Here is a 15,268-nt window from a genome sequence, read left to right as displayed (position 1 = left end):
GGAAAGGTTTCTTCCCAGCAATGCCAACTGGAAATACATGTAAGTTACCAAGGGCTATAAAATATCAGGAGATACCCACACAGGTATATGATATGTGTGTGTGTGTGTGTGTGTGTGTGTGTCTGTACACACACACACATAAAGACAAAGAACAAAACAAAGACAGGCATGGAGATTCAGAGTCAGAGAAAGAGAAACAGAGATGCCAATTGCAGAATAGTACATGTAAGACTTATAGAACAAGAAGCTGTTGCTATGAGACACGCACCAGAGAAGGGCACACACATCATACCAGGCACTCTGGTAACCTCACTGATTTCCTCGCGGGGGAGGGGAGAGGGAGAAACTTAGGTCCGACAAGGTCACATTGTTCCCCAGAATCCCACAGGTACTAGGCACTGACTCCATAGAAGCCAAAGTTCTTTTCAGAACACAATTCTGTCTTCCAGAGCAGTTTCTGCCACCAAACCGTGGTTTCCCCAGGGGATATAAGAATTTGACTTCTAAGTCTCCACAAAGAATAGGTATAAGATCTTTAGTGAGCAAAAGGGTTAAAACCAGCTGAAGATGGGAGGGCCTTACTTTTACCGGGTGGAAAATGCAAAGCACAAGGAATTTAGGACGTGGGCACAATGCCTGGCACATACACAGCAGGCACTTCAGAAATGCTTGTTCAATTGGCCGGGCCCATAAGAATCTGACAACTCTCTTCCCCCTCCAGTGGTCCTATCTCCCCAGGGTCCGTCCTCAGTTTGAGGTCTCCCGTCCACCAAGGAGGAAGACTTGGGGTCCCCAGAATCCACCGCTCTCCCTCTGCTGGGGCCACCTTCCCACGGGCTTAGATCTCCACAATGAAGGTCCTCCACCTCTATCTCCTCCCAATAATCCTTTCACTCCCCACCTCCCAGGGCTGTCGGGAAAGCCCTTTGCAAAGCTGGAAGCCTGGAGAGACAAGAGCTGTCGCCATCTCTTACTCTCCTGAGGTCTCTCTGCTGGCACGATGATGCTCGGGAGTGGCTCACTGACCGGGCTCCGGCCCCAGAAGCAAATTAAACAGGCTTCTTGTTTCTTGAGAAACTTCGGGCTTTGTCATTGGAGGGATCCTGACAGAGGAAGCAGGAAGCGGACCCAGGCTGCCCTTTGATGTGGGCAGAAGAGGCGGGATTTCAGGGATCAGTGTGATTTCAGGGGCACAAACAGTGCCGTCCCCTTTTCCCATCCCCAAGTGTCCTGGAAGTTCCACTCATTCACTGGGATGTCATGGGACATGGAGTCAGTATGTAGGCCCCTGCCCCGGTTATTCCCCTGGCTCCTCTTCTTTTCAGGTCGAATCAGAACCTCCCCCTTTTTCAGTGTAGGTGGGGTCACGTCTGGCTCAGTCCCAGCAACCTCAGGGGTCCCTAGGAAGTCTCCTTCCCAGGCAGAAGGGAGCATGCTTCCAGTCCCCCTCCTCATTTCTTTAGAGTATACTAGGTAAAATCAATGTCTGCTGCTTGTCCTAAGGAGGAAGTGGAAGATGTGATGGCAAAATCTCTGGAGCGATATGGATCCCAGGCAAAAACTTATTTGTCAGTTTGTGGGTCTCTGGTGGCAAATAGGAGCCTGGTGGGAATGAGTGTTGTAAGGATTATCATTCCCTTCAATGTTAATTCAACCATATTTTATCTTATCAAGATTCTCTCTGTTTTTTCTTATAGTCTAGGGTATAACTGTTCTACAGTTAGGACATAACTCCCATTTTCTGGAGGGTTTGAAAGCCTGGAGAAGACATTTAATCTGGCCCAACAATCTGGCCCTCAAACCCAGAAATCCTCCTGTATCTTTGGAATGAGCAATATTTCAATAATGAGTCCCGTCTCACCAAGTCAGTCAGATCGTGAGTTAATAAACATTTTTAAATATTTACTATGTGCCAGGTACCATACAAACTAAATGATATCAAAACACACAGACAATTGTGAAAGGAACCACGTTTTTATTTATTGTAGGCTTCTTTTTTGGCTATAAGCTTCATGTAGTAGATATTTCCCATTTTATCTGTTAAGAAAAAAAGAAATAAGAAAAGGGTAAATTCAGAGAAAACTGTGTAGTCTTTATATTCTTTCAGGTTCTTATCCCAACTCCCAATCACCCTAAGAAATTTGGCACTCAGAAGACACCTAGTGGAACACCTGAAGTGGTGGAGTCTTTCTAATGATTCTAATGCTATTAGTTTGACCCCCAATTCCAGTATATTCCCTCAATGTCTTCACCAGCTTTAGTCAGTGTCTCCTTTATATCACTATTTCCTTAATTATCAATTTGACCAGTTAAGACCAATTAGTTTTTACAAAAGAATATTAACTAAGGAGATATAGCAAGGACAGGGAGTAATTAAAAAAAAAACTTTCTAAAATGTAGAACACACTTTCCTCTTTTAACTATCAGAAAACTGGAGAATAGACTCTGTCTAGTTCCTTAACCACTGGAACCCTTCTAGACCTTTTGGAGGTCACAAAATGATAGACATTTTCCAACTTTTCCTCACCTAAGAGTAGGAAAGATCATAAACAATGAGGAAAAGTGACTCTATTGAGGCACTCGGTATTGATGACCGTGTTTGACCGTAGGTGAGAACAGCAAAGGTCTGGTATGGTTGCTTACAACTTTGTTTTGCTTGTCCAGTCATATTTGTTACAAGGCTGGAGGGGGCAAGTGCTTCTATTTCTCTAAGTTGATTAAGGGTGGGTATATTGGCAGAGATTTTCTTTTCTTTTGGGGGGATTTTAATACCCCAAACAGAAGGAAATATAGATAAGAAGGGTAGTTTTTAAATGATGTATAAATTTTATTATAATGTATATATATATGTTTAAAAACAAGTGGTGGAAATTGGAGATGCAGTGCTTTCTCTTTTTGTATTGTGTTTTGTGTATGAAATTTTCTTTTTGTATTTTAAGTTATGAATAAAAAAATTAAAATCTACCCCCCCCCAAAATCATAGCATATCAGAACTAAAAGGAACTTAAAATACAGGATTCAGAGCTGAAGAAGGCCATAAAACCATACTATGCATTAAGTACTCCCATGCACACCTGGCCCATAATCTATAGTAATCCACGCTTAGAATACAGAATGTCTGTGAACCAAGAACACAGTGTCAGAGATCTTAGAAAACAAAATGTCTGTGATGGAAAAGAGCTTAAAAATCATGGAGGCCAAAACTATTTACTTATTTTATGGCATAGGAAATTAAGACTTGGGAGGGGAGGGAGGGAAGGTCATTGCTTGAGCCATCATTTGAGGCAGGATTTGAACTTGCATCATCTGACAATTGAGCTCATACTATTCTGCCTCCTATGAATAAAGCAGAGGATAGCAGCAAGGGTGGGGAGTAGGAAATAATGATGCTAACAAAACATCTCACATCTCCAACTAATTACAAATTATTACAAATAATTACAAATGATAATTTGAATAAAATATAATATATATACAGATTACAAATAATAAAAACTTAAAGGGATGAGGCAAAAAATGTTTCATATAAGGTATAAATATTGCCTGATGAAATGTGAATAAAACATTCTCCATCAACTGCTGATGAATTATGAAACACTCTGAGTGTTATGAATCCTGTGTTCGGATTGATTAGCCAGTTGAATTGAAATGAATATTCTTGCAGCAGTTTTGGCAATCCTGGCTGGGACTGGCTGACCCAACCTTCACAGACCCCAATCTTGAAGAACTTTTCAATGGCACACCTGTGAGTTCACCAATTCAGAAAAATATAGAGAAGGAAAACTGAAAGGGATGATAAAGCTACACTCCAGCACTTTCCTCCAAATTGAGAAAGATAATTTAGTGTTTTCTGAATTTTTGTTCTGTATTATTTTATCTCTGTCTCTTGTTCCTGAATATCTTAGCTAATTTTGGCCGAATTCTCTAGGCCAAGATTAGGATTTTTTTTCCTGATCCTTATGCCCTTTCATCTTATTTCCCACAGGCAAACAAGAAAAAACATTTATCCATCTAATTATGTTTGTCATTAGTGATCACTGCACTGTCTTGCCCATTCTTCCTATTTAAATTCTTTAATTCTGTTAATCAAGTCTGGGGCAGTCAGTGTTATCTCAGACAAAATAATGATGTAGTCTTGACGGAATACTCAAACACTGACTCCCAATCTCAGTGATCAGATGCTGGCATAATTCTGAAATGTTAGTGATCGGTAGCTGATGTAATCCTCAGATATTATTAGTAATGGTCAGTAGTCATTATGGGAACTGATCAATCTGTTCTAGAGCATAATCCTCTTGGGATCCTGTTGGCAAATAGAGGAAAAAACATACCAGGAAGCGCTAGCTGGTCTAAGTGTGTAATTGTTGAGTTTTTCCGACGAAATGGCCACCCTCTACTCATTCTACTGAATTGTACCTTTAATTATGAAGGCTTACAAATTCTAAAGGTTAAACAGAAGTTATTAAAAGAGGTCAAATTCTCCAAACAAATGAGTTATTTGTTTATTTGAGTAGATCCTGAAGTATATAAATTTTACTAGCCAAATTGTGAAAAATTAATAAATCTTTCTCTTGAGGAAAAGAGAAAAATCACCTCCTTATGAGACTTTGTCAAGTGACAAGTAGTAGAATTCTCTGTCACATTTTCCAACAAGTACCCCCACAATGTGTTTCAAACACCCCCTTTTGGAGAATACCAGCGTTGTTATTACTACTATCATTTAAGGCACTGGCAGAAGAAATGCCCCTTTCATCCAGGTACCCAGTCAATTCTAATGTTAAATTCTCGTTCCTTATAAACTACTGAAATGTAATTTCTTCACTCTGATTTTCCAAATTGTAGTTTTAATTTTTTTTATAGATGCCAGAATAACCTAGTGAGTTTTGGGGTACTGTACTCTAGAATTTAAAAAAAAATTTTTCCTTTGTGAACCCTTTCCTGAAGAGTGCCAGATCTATTGTTTTAGAATATAATAATAATATGATTTTGCCAACTAGAGAATGCTAAGAAAGCCTTAAAATAAAAATAAAGAAACAAATGCCTTGGCAGTCTGCAGTTTCTAAACTTATCTGGTACTTAGGAACTACCTAGGAAAATTGACAGCAAGGAAGAAGTTTGTTTACATTAGAAAGCAAAATTTTCATTTTAAGAAAATACTTTTATTTTAACTTTCTGTTTTTCCATGAATGGTATAATACAACGTTATCGTTTAAGTCAATTAGAAGCAAAGTCATCTAAGATGAATTGGAATAGACTATGCATTTGTAAGTTCTTAAGGAACCATTGGAAAAATTTTACCTGACAATAACTACTTGTAAACCTTGAAGTTTCCATTTTGATCAATGAAAAATAAAGATTTTGCAATTAATTGATATTGTAGAGTAAAAAACTTGTGCCAATCTGCCAAAGGGAGATTACAGTGGAGGTAAAAAAAAATTACTTTTGTAGACAAATTAAGATATGATTGGGAAACAAAGACATGAATGAGAAAAGTAGTAATGAATGGAAAGAGTTTAATCAGAGTATAGACGTTTTAAAGAATTTTAATCAAAAGTTGTAGTAAGAAAGAAAGAAAATTAAAGGATTGGAGATTGATTTGATTAAAATTTAATTAAAAGGTATAGAAGAAACATAAAACTGGTGATTTTCTTTTCCCAAGTGACCATATTACAAGATCTTCATCTTTGCCAATTATCAAAATATTTTCAATGGCACACCTTATGTGCATAGGTCAAAAGAAAAGCCAAGAATTAAATAAATTATTACAGAAAAAACTAGGCCTTGTATCTTATTTAGATAAGAAGAGAATAACATTTCCATGCCTATAAAATTTTGAACTCTATTTGGAGAACTTGTTTCCTCCTCAGATAAAGTTAATTTTGAGATTTCTCATGTGTAAACTTTATTTCACCAATTTTGAGATTATTAATGTAAAAACGTATCTGGAATCATATAGCAAGATTTAAAATTGAGTAATTTTCTCAAGAAAGAAGTTATATGGAGTTACCTTAATTGTGTATAGTTAACGTACATTTTGGAGGAAGTTGTAAAAAGCTGAAAAAACAGAATTATATGGATTGAAACATCTGGTTTCTTTCTTTAAAAAAAAAAAATCTGGTTTCTTATTGGTAAAGAGGATCAGTAGACAAGTGAGAGGGAAGAGGAGTAGTTTTGGGACATTCTGTGTAACTTCTCCAAAATCAATTTTAGTTTGAGTTTAGTTTAAGTTCACTTAAGTGAAGTTTAAACTTCACTAAAAAGTACATAAGGGCAAAATAGAGTTACTAATCCTATTTATTTTTAACATACTTTCAGATGAGTTCCAGATAATCTAATATTCTTCCTAGAGCCATGATGTTCATAAGTTTAACTCTATAAGCTTTGCACTGGCTTTTACCATGTGAACTAATTAATGGAAGGCTAATACAATTAAGTTTTTTTCAGGCCCTATTAAAATTGTATTAAATTTTGTCACTGGCAAGTTAAAGGCAAAATTATCTGGAGAATCTCTACAAATAACCTGGAATCTGGAAGTAGCCAAGGAAATACTACAAACCTGTCCTAAAAACAGTAGTGATCATTCCCATTCCAGGTACTATTAACAACTGACAACTCAGTTTAAAACACCAAGATGTTGATCCAGGGATCCAAGTCTCTGAGTTTAAGTAGATAAAACTAGATAATCTATGGATAGGTCAAGGATAGGACTTCCTTTGACAAAGAATTTTCAAGGGAAAAAATGTTTCTCAAAAGCCGACGACTTCATTAAGTAGAAATCTAAACACAAGATGACAGAATAAGAAATCTGTCTAAATAGATATTCAGAGGGGGCAGCCAGATGGTGCAGTGGTTAGAGCACTAGCCCCGAAGTCAGGAGGATCTGATTTCAAATCTGGTCTCAAACACTTAACACTTCCTAGCTGTGTGACCTAGGCAAGTCACTTAATCCTAATTGCCTCAGCAAAAATAAATAAATAGATAGATAGATATTCAGATATACTCCATATTTCTCTTTCTGTCCCCAATAATAGAGCTGTCTTTATTGCCCATTGTTTCTTACAGTATCCCAACATTTTTGGTTTAATTATTATATAATTAAATATTAATTAATTATATTTAATTATTATTATAAATATTTGTTTAAATATTAATTAATATTATGGTTGATTTAATTTAATTATTATTGTTTAATTAATTAGTAAATTAATAATTTGTTTAATTAATCTCACTGATATTTTGTTCAAACTTTTAAAAATCACTTTCTTATATTTTCCTCAAATTTATTATGGTACAATTAACTGATCTTATTGATTGATCTTGATACTTAGTTTTGGGGAAGGGGGGGTAAGTTCTAAATTTTATATGATTTGCTATTTTTTGTTTTGTAACCACTATATCCTTTCTTCGGAATAAGTTGTGCATTGTAAAAGCAGCTGACTTAATCTCACCCTTATATTACTTGTCCCAAAGATAAAAATGGGTTTATCTTGGAACAATAGGGGAGTTATTGACCATGAATTTTGTGGAGAGAATGACTAACTCCACTGTGTTCTATTGTCACCATTTTGCTATATATGACTCCTGCCATATAGTACTAAGACCATCTGCAGCAGATGTTTCCCTTCACTATCTTCTCCTTCTCAGGTATATATATATATTAAAAAAAAGACTTAATTGCTTTGAGGGGGGGAAAAAGATGATTTCAGAGTCCCTATAATCTAGCCCTGATAAGCAGTTCCCTTTGAATTTGTGAAACTAGTAACTGTAGTTTCAGTTTATCTATCTGCTGTAGTGAATAATACATGTTCACTAACAAGCATACTTTCTTTTCTTTGTATGGCCTGGTGTTTTGTAATGAGCAGCCATTTTTTTGTTTCATATAATAGAAATATTGCTTGATGAAATGTGGGCAACACATCCCCCCTCAACTGCTAGTGGAGTATGACATACTCTGGAGTATAACAAAGCCTGTCTTTTGACTAATTGAGCATTAGCTGATTGAACTGGTAAGAAAATTCATCCAACCAACCAAAATTCCAGAGAACTAATGATGAAACATATTATCTACCTCCTGATCAAAATATGAAAGAGTCAAAGGGCAGAACAAGACACATTTTTAACATGAAAATGTTCTTTGTTTAACTGCACGTTTGTAAAAAAAGATTTTGTTTCTCCCCCTTCATTGGGGATAACCGGGATAGGAGGGAGAGAAGGTAGGTTTTTGCTGACTGAAAAAAAAATCGTGTAAATAAAGCATTTATTAAAAGTTTATAATAAAGTTAATTTATATGAATTGGTTAAGATTTGTTGAAGAGAAAGCAAAATGCTTAAAGATTTAAGGGAGAGATAATAATGACAATTTAAACCAACAGTATTAGTAATTAATAAGCCAGTTAATATAGTTATCGCCCCTCTAGCTATCCCTAAGGCTCTAAAGAGGAGATGGAGCAATAGTTTTGCTCTGGGATCCTGCTCCACCAATGCTTAAGTAAGTAAGAAGAGCAGCTCCAGAGTCTCACTACTTATATATCTTTATGAAAACAGTTCAACTTGAGAAAATACTTGAAGAAAAGTTTATTAAAAATATTTACCAATTATATGTAAAAACAATTTTAATATTCTTTTAAAATTTTGAGTTCCAAATTCTCTCTCCTTCCTTCCTCTCTCATTAAGAAGGTAAGAAATTTGATGTAGTTTATATATATGCAGTTGTGCAAAACATATTTCCACATTAGCCATCTTGTGAAAAAAAAAACACAGATCAAAAAATTTTAAAAAAAACAAGAAAAATAAAGTTTTGATCTGCATTCAGACTTGAGCAGTTCTTTCTTAGGAGGAAGAGAGCATTTTTTAATCATAACATCAAGTCATAGGTTTTAAAAGAAAATCAGAATCATAACATTTGATGTCCATCATAGAATTAATGAAAAAGCTATTAAGTGTTTACCATATGCCAGCATGGTACTAATGTCTAATTCAATCATGCAAATATTAGGGTCTTAAGGGATAGAGTCTAGGCTTGGATCAGGCTGGTAAAAGGACCCAGGACAGCTAGAATCAGCCATTAAAGAATAAGGATCTGTGGAGTTCCAAAAAATATCTCCATTTTAAAATATCCGGCTTCCCTATGGACCTATTATGTTGCCTGTTATCCCCTTCCTCACTATAGAGTCATCTTCTAACTCAGAAATATCAGACAGGGAGGGAGAGAAAGCTAAAATCCCAAAGGTCACAGAAATATATCTGACCCAACTACACCTGAGAAAACTGAGGCAATAAGATAAGAAAATACTTCTCCAGTGTTACACTGCCAGATAGATCCCTTGTGTCTAGGAATCCCTAATTCAAATACAAAAAGATACCCTCGGAAAAGAGTTTGGAAACTGCTTTCCTCATCACAATCCCACGGAACTTGTGGTACCAATGTTATTAACCTAATTTTACAAAGAAAATTGAACTTCTGTAGGGTCTACAGCTTATAGTCTGTGGTGAGAGAATGGCCCCTCCTAAGTCCCAATCAACAAACTCTACTCTATCCAATATAACAGGTAATATAAACATTTGTTGGGGCAGGATTGCAGGAAATAACTGCCAATTCTCTTTATTCTTCTGCCCCATGGCCAGTCCCAGTTCCAGGCTTGCAGAACTATCTTGAGGCATCTCCAAGCCTCAAGGCAATAGGCATGACCATGGGTTGATCAACTGTAGTCAGCAGAATATGCATATAGTATTTGTGTGTGCTATTGAAGAATGGGGAATAAGGGTGGCAAGAGTAAAAAGCATCTTTACTAGGAGTCAGAATAGGAGTTTGGTTGCTAAATGAGGCAATGATATCAGCACTCCTGCTGGGGCATCTGGCCAGGAGGTAGAAAGTCTCTGAAACAAGATCAGCCTACCCTGCTGAAATACCTCCTTCCTCCCCCACCCCAAGGGGAAATCATCTGTTAACCTCTAATTCTTGATAGCTGGCATCAGCAAAAACAAGTTCGAGCTCTTTGGCTGAGGAGGGGCTGCCGGCTATCAGAACAGCCCCAGAGATGGAAGCCTGGTGTTAATGTCCATTTTAAAGAATGTAGCTATAGCCCCTCCTTCTAGCCCTTCCCACCTCCCATTGCAGTTCTGAGCCAGTCCCACTTGTGGGAGGCCCCGGTCTTACAAGGTCACAGAGGCTCAAGGCCAGAACAAAGGTGACCAGGCCCCTGAGGCCTATTGGAATTCAAAGAACTCTAAAAATACCCCTGCTTTTGACAGCAAACTCAATATATTTTTAACACTTGTAAAACAATTCCCAAAGGCTTTTATCTACCTATCCTAGATATTTGTCAAACAACACATTTCTCCGGTCACCAATGAGCATAGAAAATAATAGAGCCCTGGTTCCGGAATTAGGGCACAGAGACAGCACATGTGGGAAAAGAGCACAGAGACGTTCCAAGAAGGGATGGCTAACCAGCTTTCCTATCATATCCAGACAGTCAACCACAAATCAGGTGACCAAACAAACTCACACCCTTAAAACCACATCTTTGACACTATCGATCCCATTCCTTGGTCACTGAGTTTTAACCCAGGTACCGAGTGGTGCACACAGTATTCCAAGAGCTAAATGGTTTCTAAGAACCCAAAGTACAATGTGATCATTTGGACATAAGATTTCTATGTCTGTGACAAACACTACTAACAACCCTGAGAGAAAAGAAAAGATGCTTCCTCACTGAGAATTTAAAGGAACAAACAGCAGTCCTAGGCCAAAGCAAACACACTATAAGAACAATGCACTACAACAAGAGAACTGTATGGATCTGCACACATATATTGTATTTAAGCTATACCTTAACATATTTAATGCGTATGTATGAGACTGCTTGCCATCCAGGGGGAGGGGGTGGAGGGAGGGAAGGGAAAAGTCAGAACAGAAGAGAGTGCAAGGGTCAATGTTGTAAAAAATATTACCCATGTATAGGTTGTCAATAAAAAGCTATAATTTAAAAAAAAAAAAAAGGAAGAACAGTGCACTAGGGCAAAGCAAGGCTTGAGAAACAACCACAGGTTCTAAGAGATGCAAAGGTAAAGAGCAAAGAGGATGGAATGCTTACCCGACTCTTTGCTGGTACTCGGTAGTAGCCTCCTGGTAGTCGGTGGAAGCAGAAAACAGCCGGGAAGTATCCAGGGCCAAATACTGCAGGAAATCTTGCAAGTGGTTCTGAAGAACGTAGAGGCTGCTCTCGCTCAGGGGGGTACAGGCCAGCATCGGGCCCATCTGCGGGAAGAGGCGCAACAGGTGGGCACCCCCGTAGATCTGGGATAACATCAAGGTGGGATAGCTGACCATGAGGTCGGCGTACTGGGGTTTTTCAAAATCATAGAGTAGTTGGTCGACCAGCACCACATCGAAATACTTTTGGAGGCCTGCCATCAATTCGTTGACCGTACGCTTCTTGGAGGAGGTGCCATAATTTTGCTGGAAGGCAGCGTACTCCACCAAAATGGAAGCCACGCTCTTTCTGGCAGGAAGAGTGAAGAGCTTTTTCTCGAGAGTCACCAGCAGCCAATCTTCCACCAGAAGAGGTTTCAGGCCTTTGGGGAGTTGAATTTGGACTTCCTCCAATCTGCTCAGGTACTTCTCTTCCGGATCCGCAACCTTGATTCCCTGGCGCCCGCGCTTCAGCTCCCGCCCTCTTTTGCGCTTGCGGGGCCACTGCATCACCGTACCCCACCAGGTGCTGTCATCTTTGACCAGAGTGCCCTTGTCACTGCCCTCGGTGGAGCTGCCTGGGCAATCCTCCAACTGCTCTCTCTTGGCAGCCATTTGGAGGGCCGCGTCGCTATCCTGCACGTGGGTAGCAGAATAGCGAAGCACGCAGCCCTCGGAGACCCATTCGTACTTCCAATCTTCAACGACAAAGACCGAGAGGGGCCCCGATTCCAGGGTGCTACCGCTGAGGCCCTCACGGCCAGTGCTCCCACTGGGGATCCAGAGGGGCATGGCGACTTCTAAGCTGCTGCATTTGCTGGTGCTGCTAGTGGTGCTGTTGCTACTGCTATCGCTGCTGCTGCTGCCGCTAGTGCCAGTGCCGGTACCGGTGCCGGTGCCGGTGCTGCTGCTGCTAGTGCCGGTGCCGGTGCTGCTGCTGCTAGTGCCGGTGACGGTGCTGCTGCTGCTAGTGCCGGTGCTGCTGCTGCTGCTGCCGGTACCGGTACCGAGGCTGGTGCCGGTGCCGGTGCCGGTGTCAGTGCCAGTGATAGTGCTGCTGCTGCTAGTGGTGGTGCCGGTGCTGGTGCCTGTGCCGGTGCTGCTGCTGCTAGTGCCGGTGCCCGTGTCCGTGCCGGTGTCGGTGCCTGTGTCGGTGCTGCTGCTGCTGGTGCCGGTGCCGGTGCTGCTGCTGCTAGTGCCGGTGCCGGTGTTGGTGCCGGTGTCGGTGCCGGTGTCGGTGCTGCTGCTGGTGCCGGTGCTGGTGCCGGTGTCGGTGCCTGTGTCGGTGCTGCTGCTAGTGCCGGTGCCGGTGTCGGTGTTTGTGTCGGTGCTGCTGCTGGTGCCGGTGCCGGTGTCGGTGCTGGTGTCGGTGCTGGTGCCGGTGCCGGTGTCGGTGCCCGTGCCTGTGCCGGTGGTGCTGCTGCTAGTGCCGGTGCCGGTGCCGGGGCCGCTAGTGCCGATGCAGCTGCTGGTGCTGCCGATTCCGCCGCTGTCTTCATAGTCGCCACCTTCTTTGCTACCATCGCCATCATTGCTGCTGCTGCTGCTGCTGCTGCTGGTGCTGCTACTGGTGCTGCTGCAGCAACTATGGCAGCAGCAGCTGCTGCCGGTGCTGCTGCTACTGCTGCTGCTACCGAGGCGGCGGCGGCGGCGGCTCGGACTGCTGCTACTCGAGCTGCTACTGGGGCTTCTGGGCTTAACTATCAGGTCACTCGAGGTCGACTCGGACTCTGGGGCCGGTGGGACGTCCGGGAGGGGGGCATCGGGATTGGCCACTCCACCCGTCGGGGCCTGGTCCTTCTCTCTGCGTCTCGGGTAACGTACCAGGTATTTAACTTGCCTGTTCCTTACAGTAACCTGGACGCATTGGCCCTTGCGTATCTTGGGCCCACGGAAGATCAGCACTGGCTCCCCCTCCAGCGCTGCAGGCAGGTTCTTGACCAGCTTACCTTGGGGTTTGGAATAGGCCATTGGTCAGCGAGGGGAATCCCGGCACCTGCTTCGCTGTGAGCCGAGTGGAGCACGTGGCGGTTATGGGTGGGCCGCGCGCAGGCCGCACCGGCTCCTGCCGAGAAGGCTGGACTGAAGCACGGCGCCTCCCACGTCCTCCGGTCTCTGACTGAAACGCGGGGACCACCCAGGGATAGTGGGAGAGATCCTGGCCAGCGGCCTGGCTTCGGGTCGGACAGATTAACACAAGCCAGCTAGGAGCTCCTAGAAAGGCTGCTGCCTCTCCCGCGCTCCCCAGCAGTATGACTGGCCCGGCCCGCGCAAAGCCACGTTTAGCCCCGGCTCTTATGGAACAATGTAACAAAAGATGCCACCTAACTGCACGTGGCTGGCGCAGGCGCTGTAGGGATAAAGAGCAGGAAGGGACTGAGTTGTGATTATAGCGTCAGCTACGTGGAAGTGGATAAAGTCTGGATCTGAATTCAAGTGTCAGCCCCAGCACGTTTCTATCCCTCCCTGAGCTCAGTTTCCCCATCTGTAAAATTCCCATAAATGACTCATCAGCAAGCGTGAGCAGAAATTACACCAGCGTTTGTGTATGGCGGAGGGGCAGGGCAAAGTTGTCCTAGAAAATATTTATTTTCTTAACACTTTATAGTCCAAAGCCGTCATAACTGCTGGAGAGGCATTTTAAATATTTTCCAGTTAGGATACAAATAGCCGAGTATATTTTAGAGACAGAGACGGATCTTATTTCACAAAGGTGGTACAGTGACTAGAAAACAATATTTTTCTCTCCATCAAAAGTCAGCAAAATGATCAAGTTTCTTTTTGGTTCTATATTTATGGTGGTGGTCAATATTTCATCACAATTTTATTTTAGGATTCAGTATGTAAAAATTAGGCTGAGATTGGGACTTTGGAAACACAAGTTTCCGAACATTTGGCATCACTGGTGTATATTTGGTTTCTGTTTTTATAAATGTTTGGGGGTTTTTTGTATTTTTTGTATCTTCACATCGTGTTTTTGCCCCAAAATCATTAGCAAGCACCGGAATTCTGGGTGCCCACTATGGGGAAATAATGCTACCTAGGCAAATAGAACTTGTGACATCAGTTGCCATGGCTAGCTTTCCCTATGAGCTACCTGCCTGACAGAAAGCACAATGTTAAAGGACCCAGGATAATTACTTTGAATGGTTCTTATACTGCTTTTGAAAAAAATGTTTTTTGTTCATTGTTTTAACCGTCTAGAGGTTATTTTGGAAATATCAGCGCTGTGGTTAATTTTTTTTTTCTAAAAGCAACAAGTTATTCACATAATTATCTAAAAGTTTACAGAGTTCAAACTGTACTGTGCTTTATCTGGTAGAGTTATTTTATTATTCAGGGTTTAAATCTGCAGAGAGGGGACACTTTTCTCTTTAAGGCAGGATAAAAATTTTGAGAATAAACATTTTAATTCTGTAAAGTTATAAAAAAAAAGTTGAGGGAGTAAATTGGATCATTTAAGGGTCCTCCACACTTTTAATCTCTGATCTTTGATCCCAAATTGGTAGGTGTCTGGAGGTAGGCACAGTAAAAAAACTGACTTGTATTTGGAACCAAAGGACCAGGGTTCAAATATGTCTTGATATTTTCCAGCCAGAAGTCCTTGGATAAGTCTCTTTTTGTTTCTGGGTCTGTTGAGTATTCTTTAAAATGGTCATGATCGTTAAAATGGACGGTCCCTAAAATCTCTTCTAGTTCTCACATTTTTTGATCTGAAGCCCCTTTGACACTGGTATTCTGTCCTGTTCTGGGTCCTTCCATTGGCACATCTCTATGAGAGGACAGATCAAGGCTTCTTAAACTTTTTCCACTTGTGGCCCCTTTTTGACCAAGAAAATTTTATGTGGCCCCAGATACATAGTCATTATATATTACATAACATAATGTAATATAATATACATAGGTCAAACATATACTGATAATAAATCATAATTTCACAACCTCCACTGATCATTCAGTTCCCAGTGTGGGATAATGACCTACTTTAAAAAGCTAGGTGATAGGAACAACTGTTTGCAATAAAAAGATCTGATGTCATAAAGATTTTGCTCCTTCCTAGCTGTGCAACTTTTA

The 15,268-nt window shown here is 41.1% G+C and overlaps 1 protein-coding gene across 1 annotated transcript; it reads right to left on the bottom strand.

Moving 5' to 3' along the window:
• Window positions 1-1,962: 1,962 nt before the first annotated feature.
• LOC127542656 (serine-rich adhesin for platelets-like) lies at window positions 1,963-13,415 on the bottom strand. The gene is made up of 2 exons (XM_051968407.1): window positions 11,097-13,415; window positions 1,963-2,037 (listed from the first exon to the last, which is right to left on the bottom strand). Exons 1-2 carry the CDS (start codon window positions 13,163-13,165, stop codon window positions 2,034-2,036), a joined length of 2,073 nt encoding a protein of 690 aa, XP_051824367.1. The 5' UTR covers window positions 13,166-13,415; the 3' UTR covers window positions 1,963-2,033.
• Between the last annotated feature and the right edge of the window lie 1,853 nt (window positions 13,416-15,268).

This window comes from Antechinus flavipes, chromosome X (assembly GCF_016432865.1).
Source record: "Antechinus flavipes isolate AdamAnt ecotype Samford, QLD, Australia chromosome X, AdamAnt_v2, whole genome shotgun sequence".
Lineage (NCBI taxonomy): Eukaryota > Metazoa > Chordata > Mammalia > Dasyuromorphia > Dasyuridae > Antechinus > Antechinus flavipes.
The sequence above is the reverse complement of the archived record's forward strand: the minus strand, read 5'-3'. Positions and strand labels throughout refer to the sequence as shown.

Excerpts from the sequence above, each read along its gene's own strand:
- LOC127542656 (XM_051968407.1), bottom strand. The coding sequence starts at position 13,165 with ATGGCCTATTCCAAACCCCAAGGTAAGCTGGTCAAGAACCTGCCTGCA.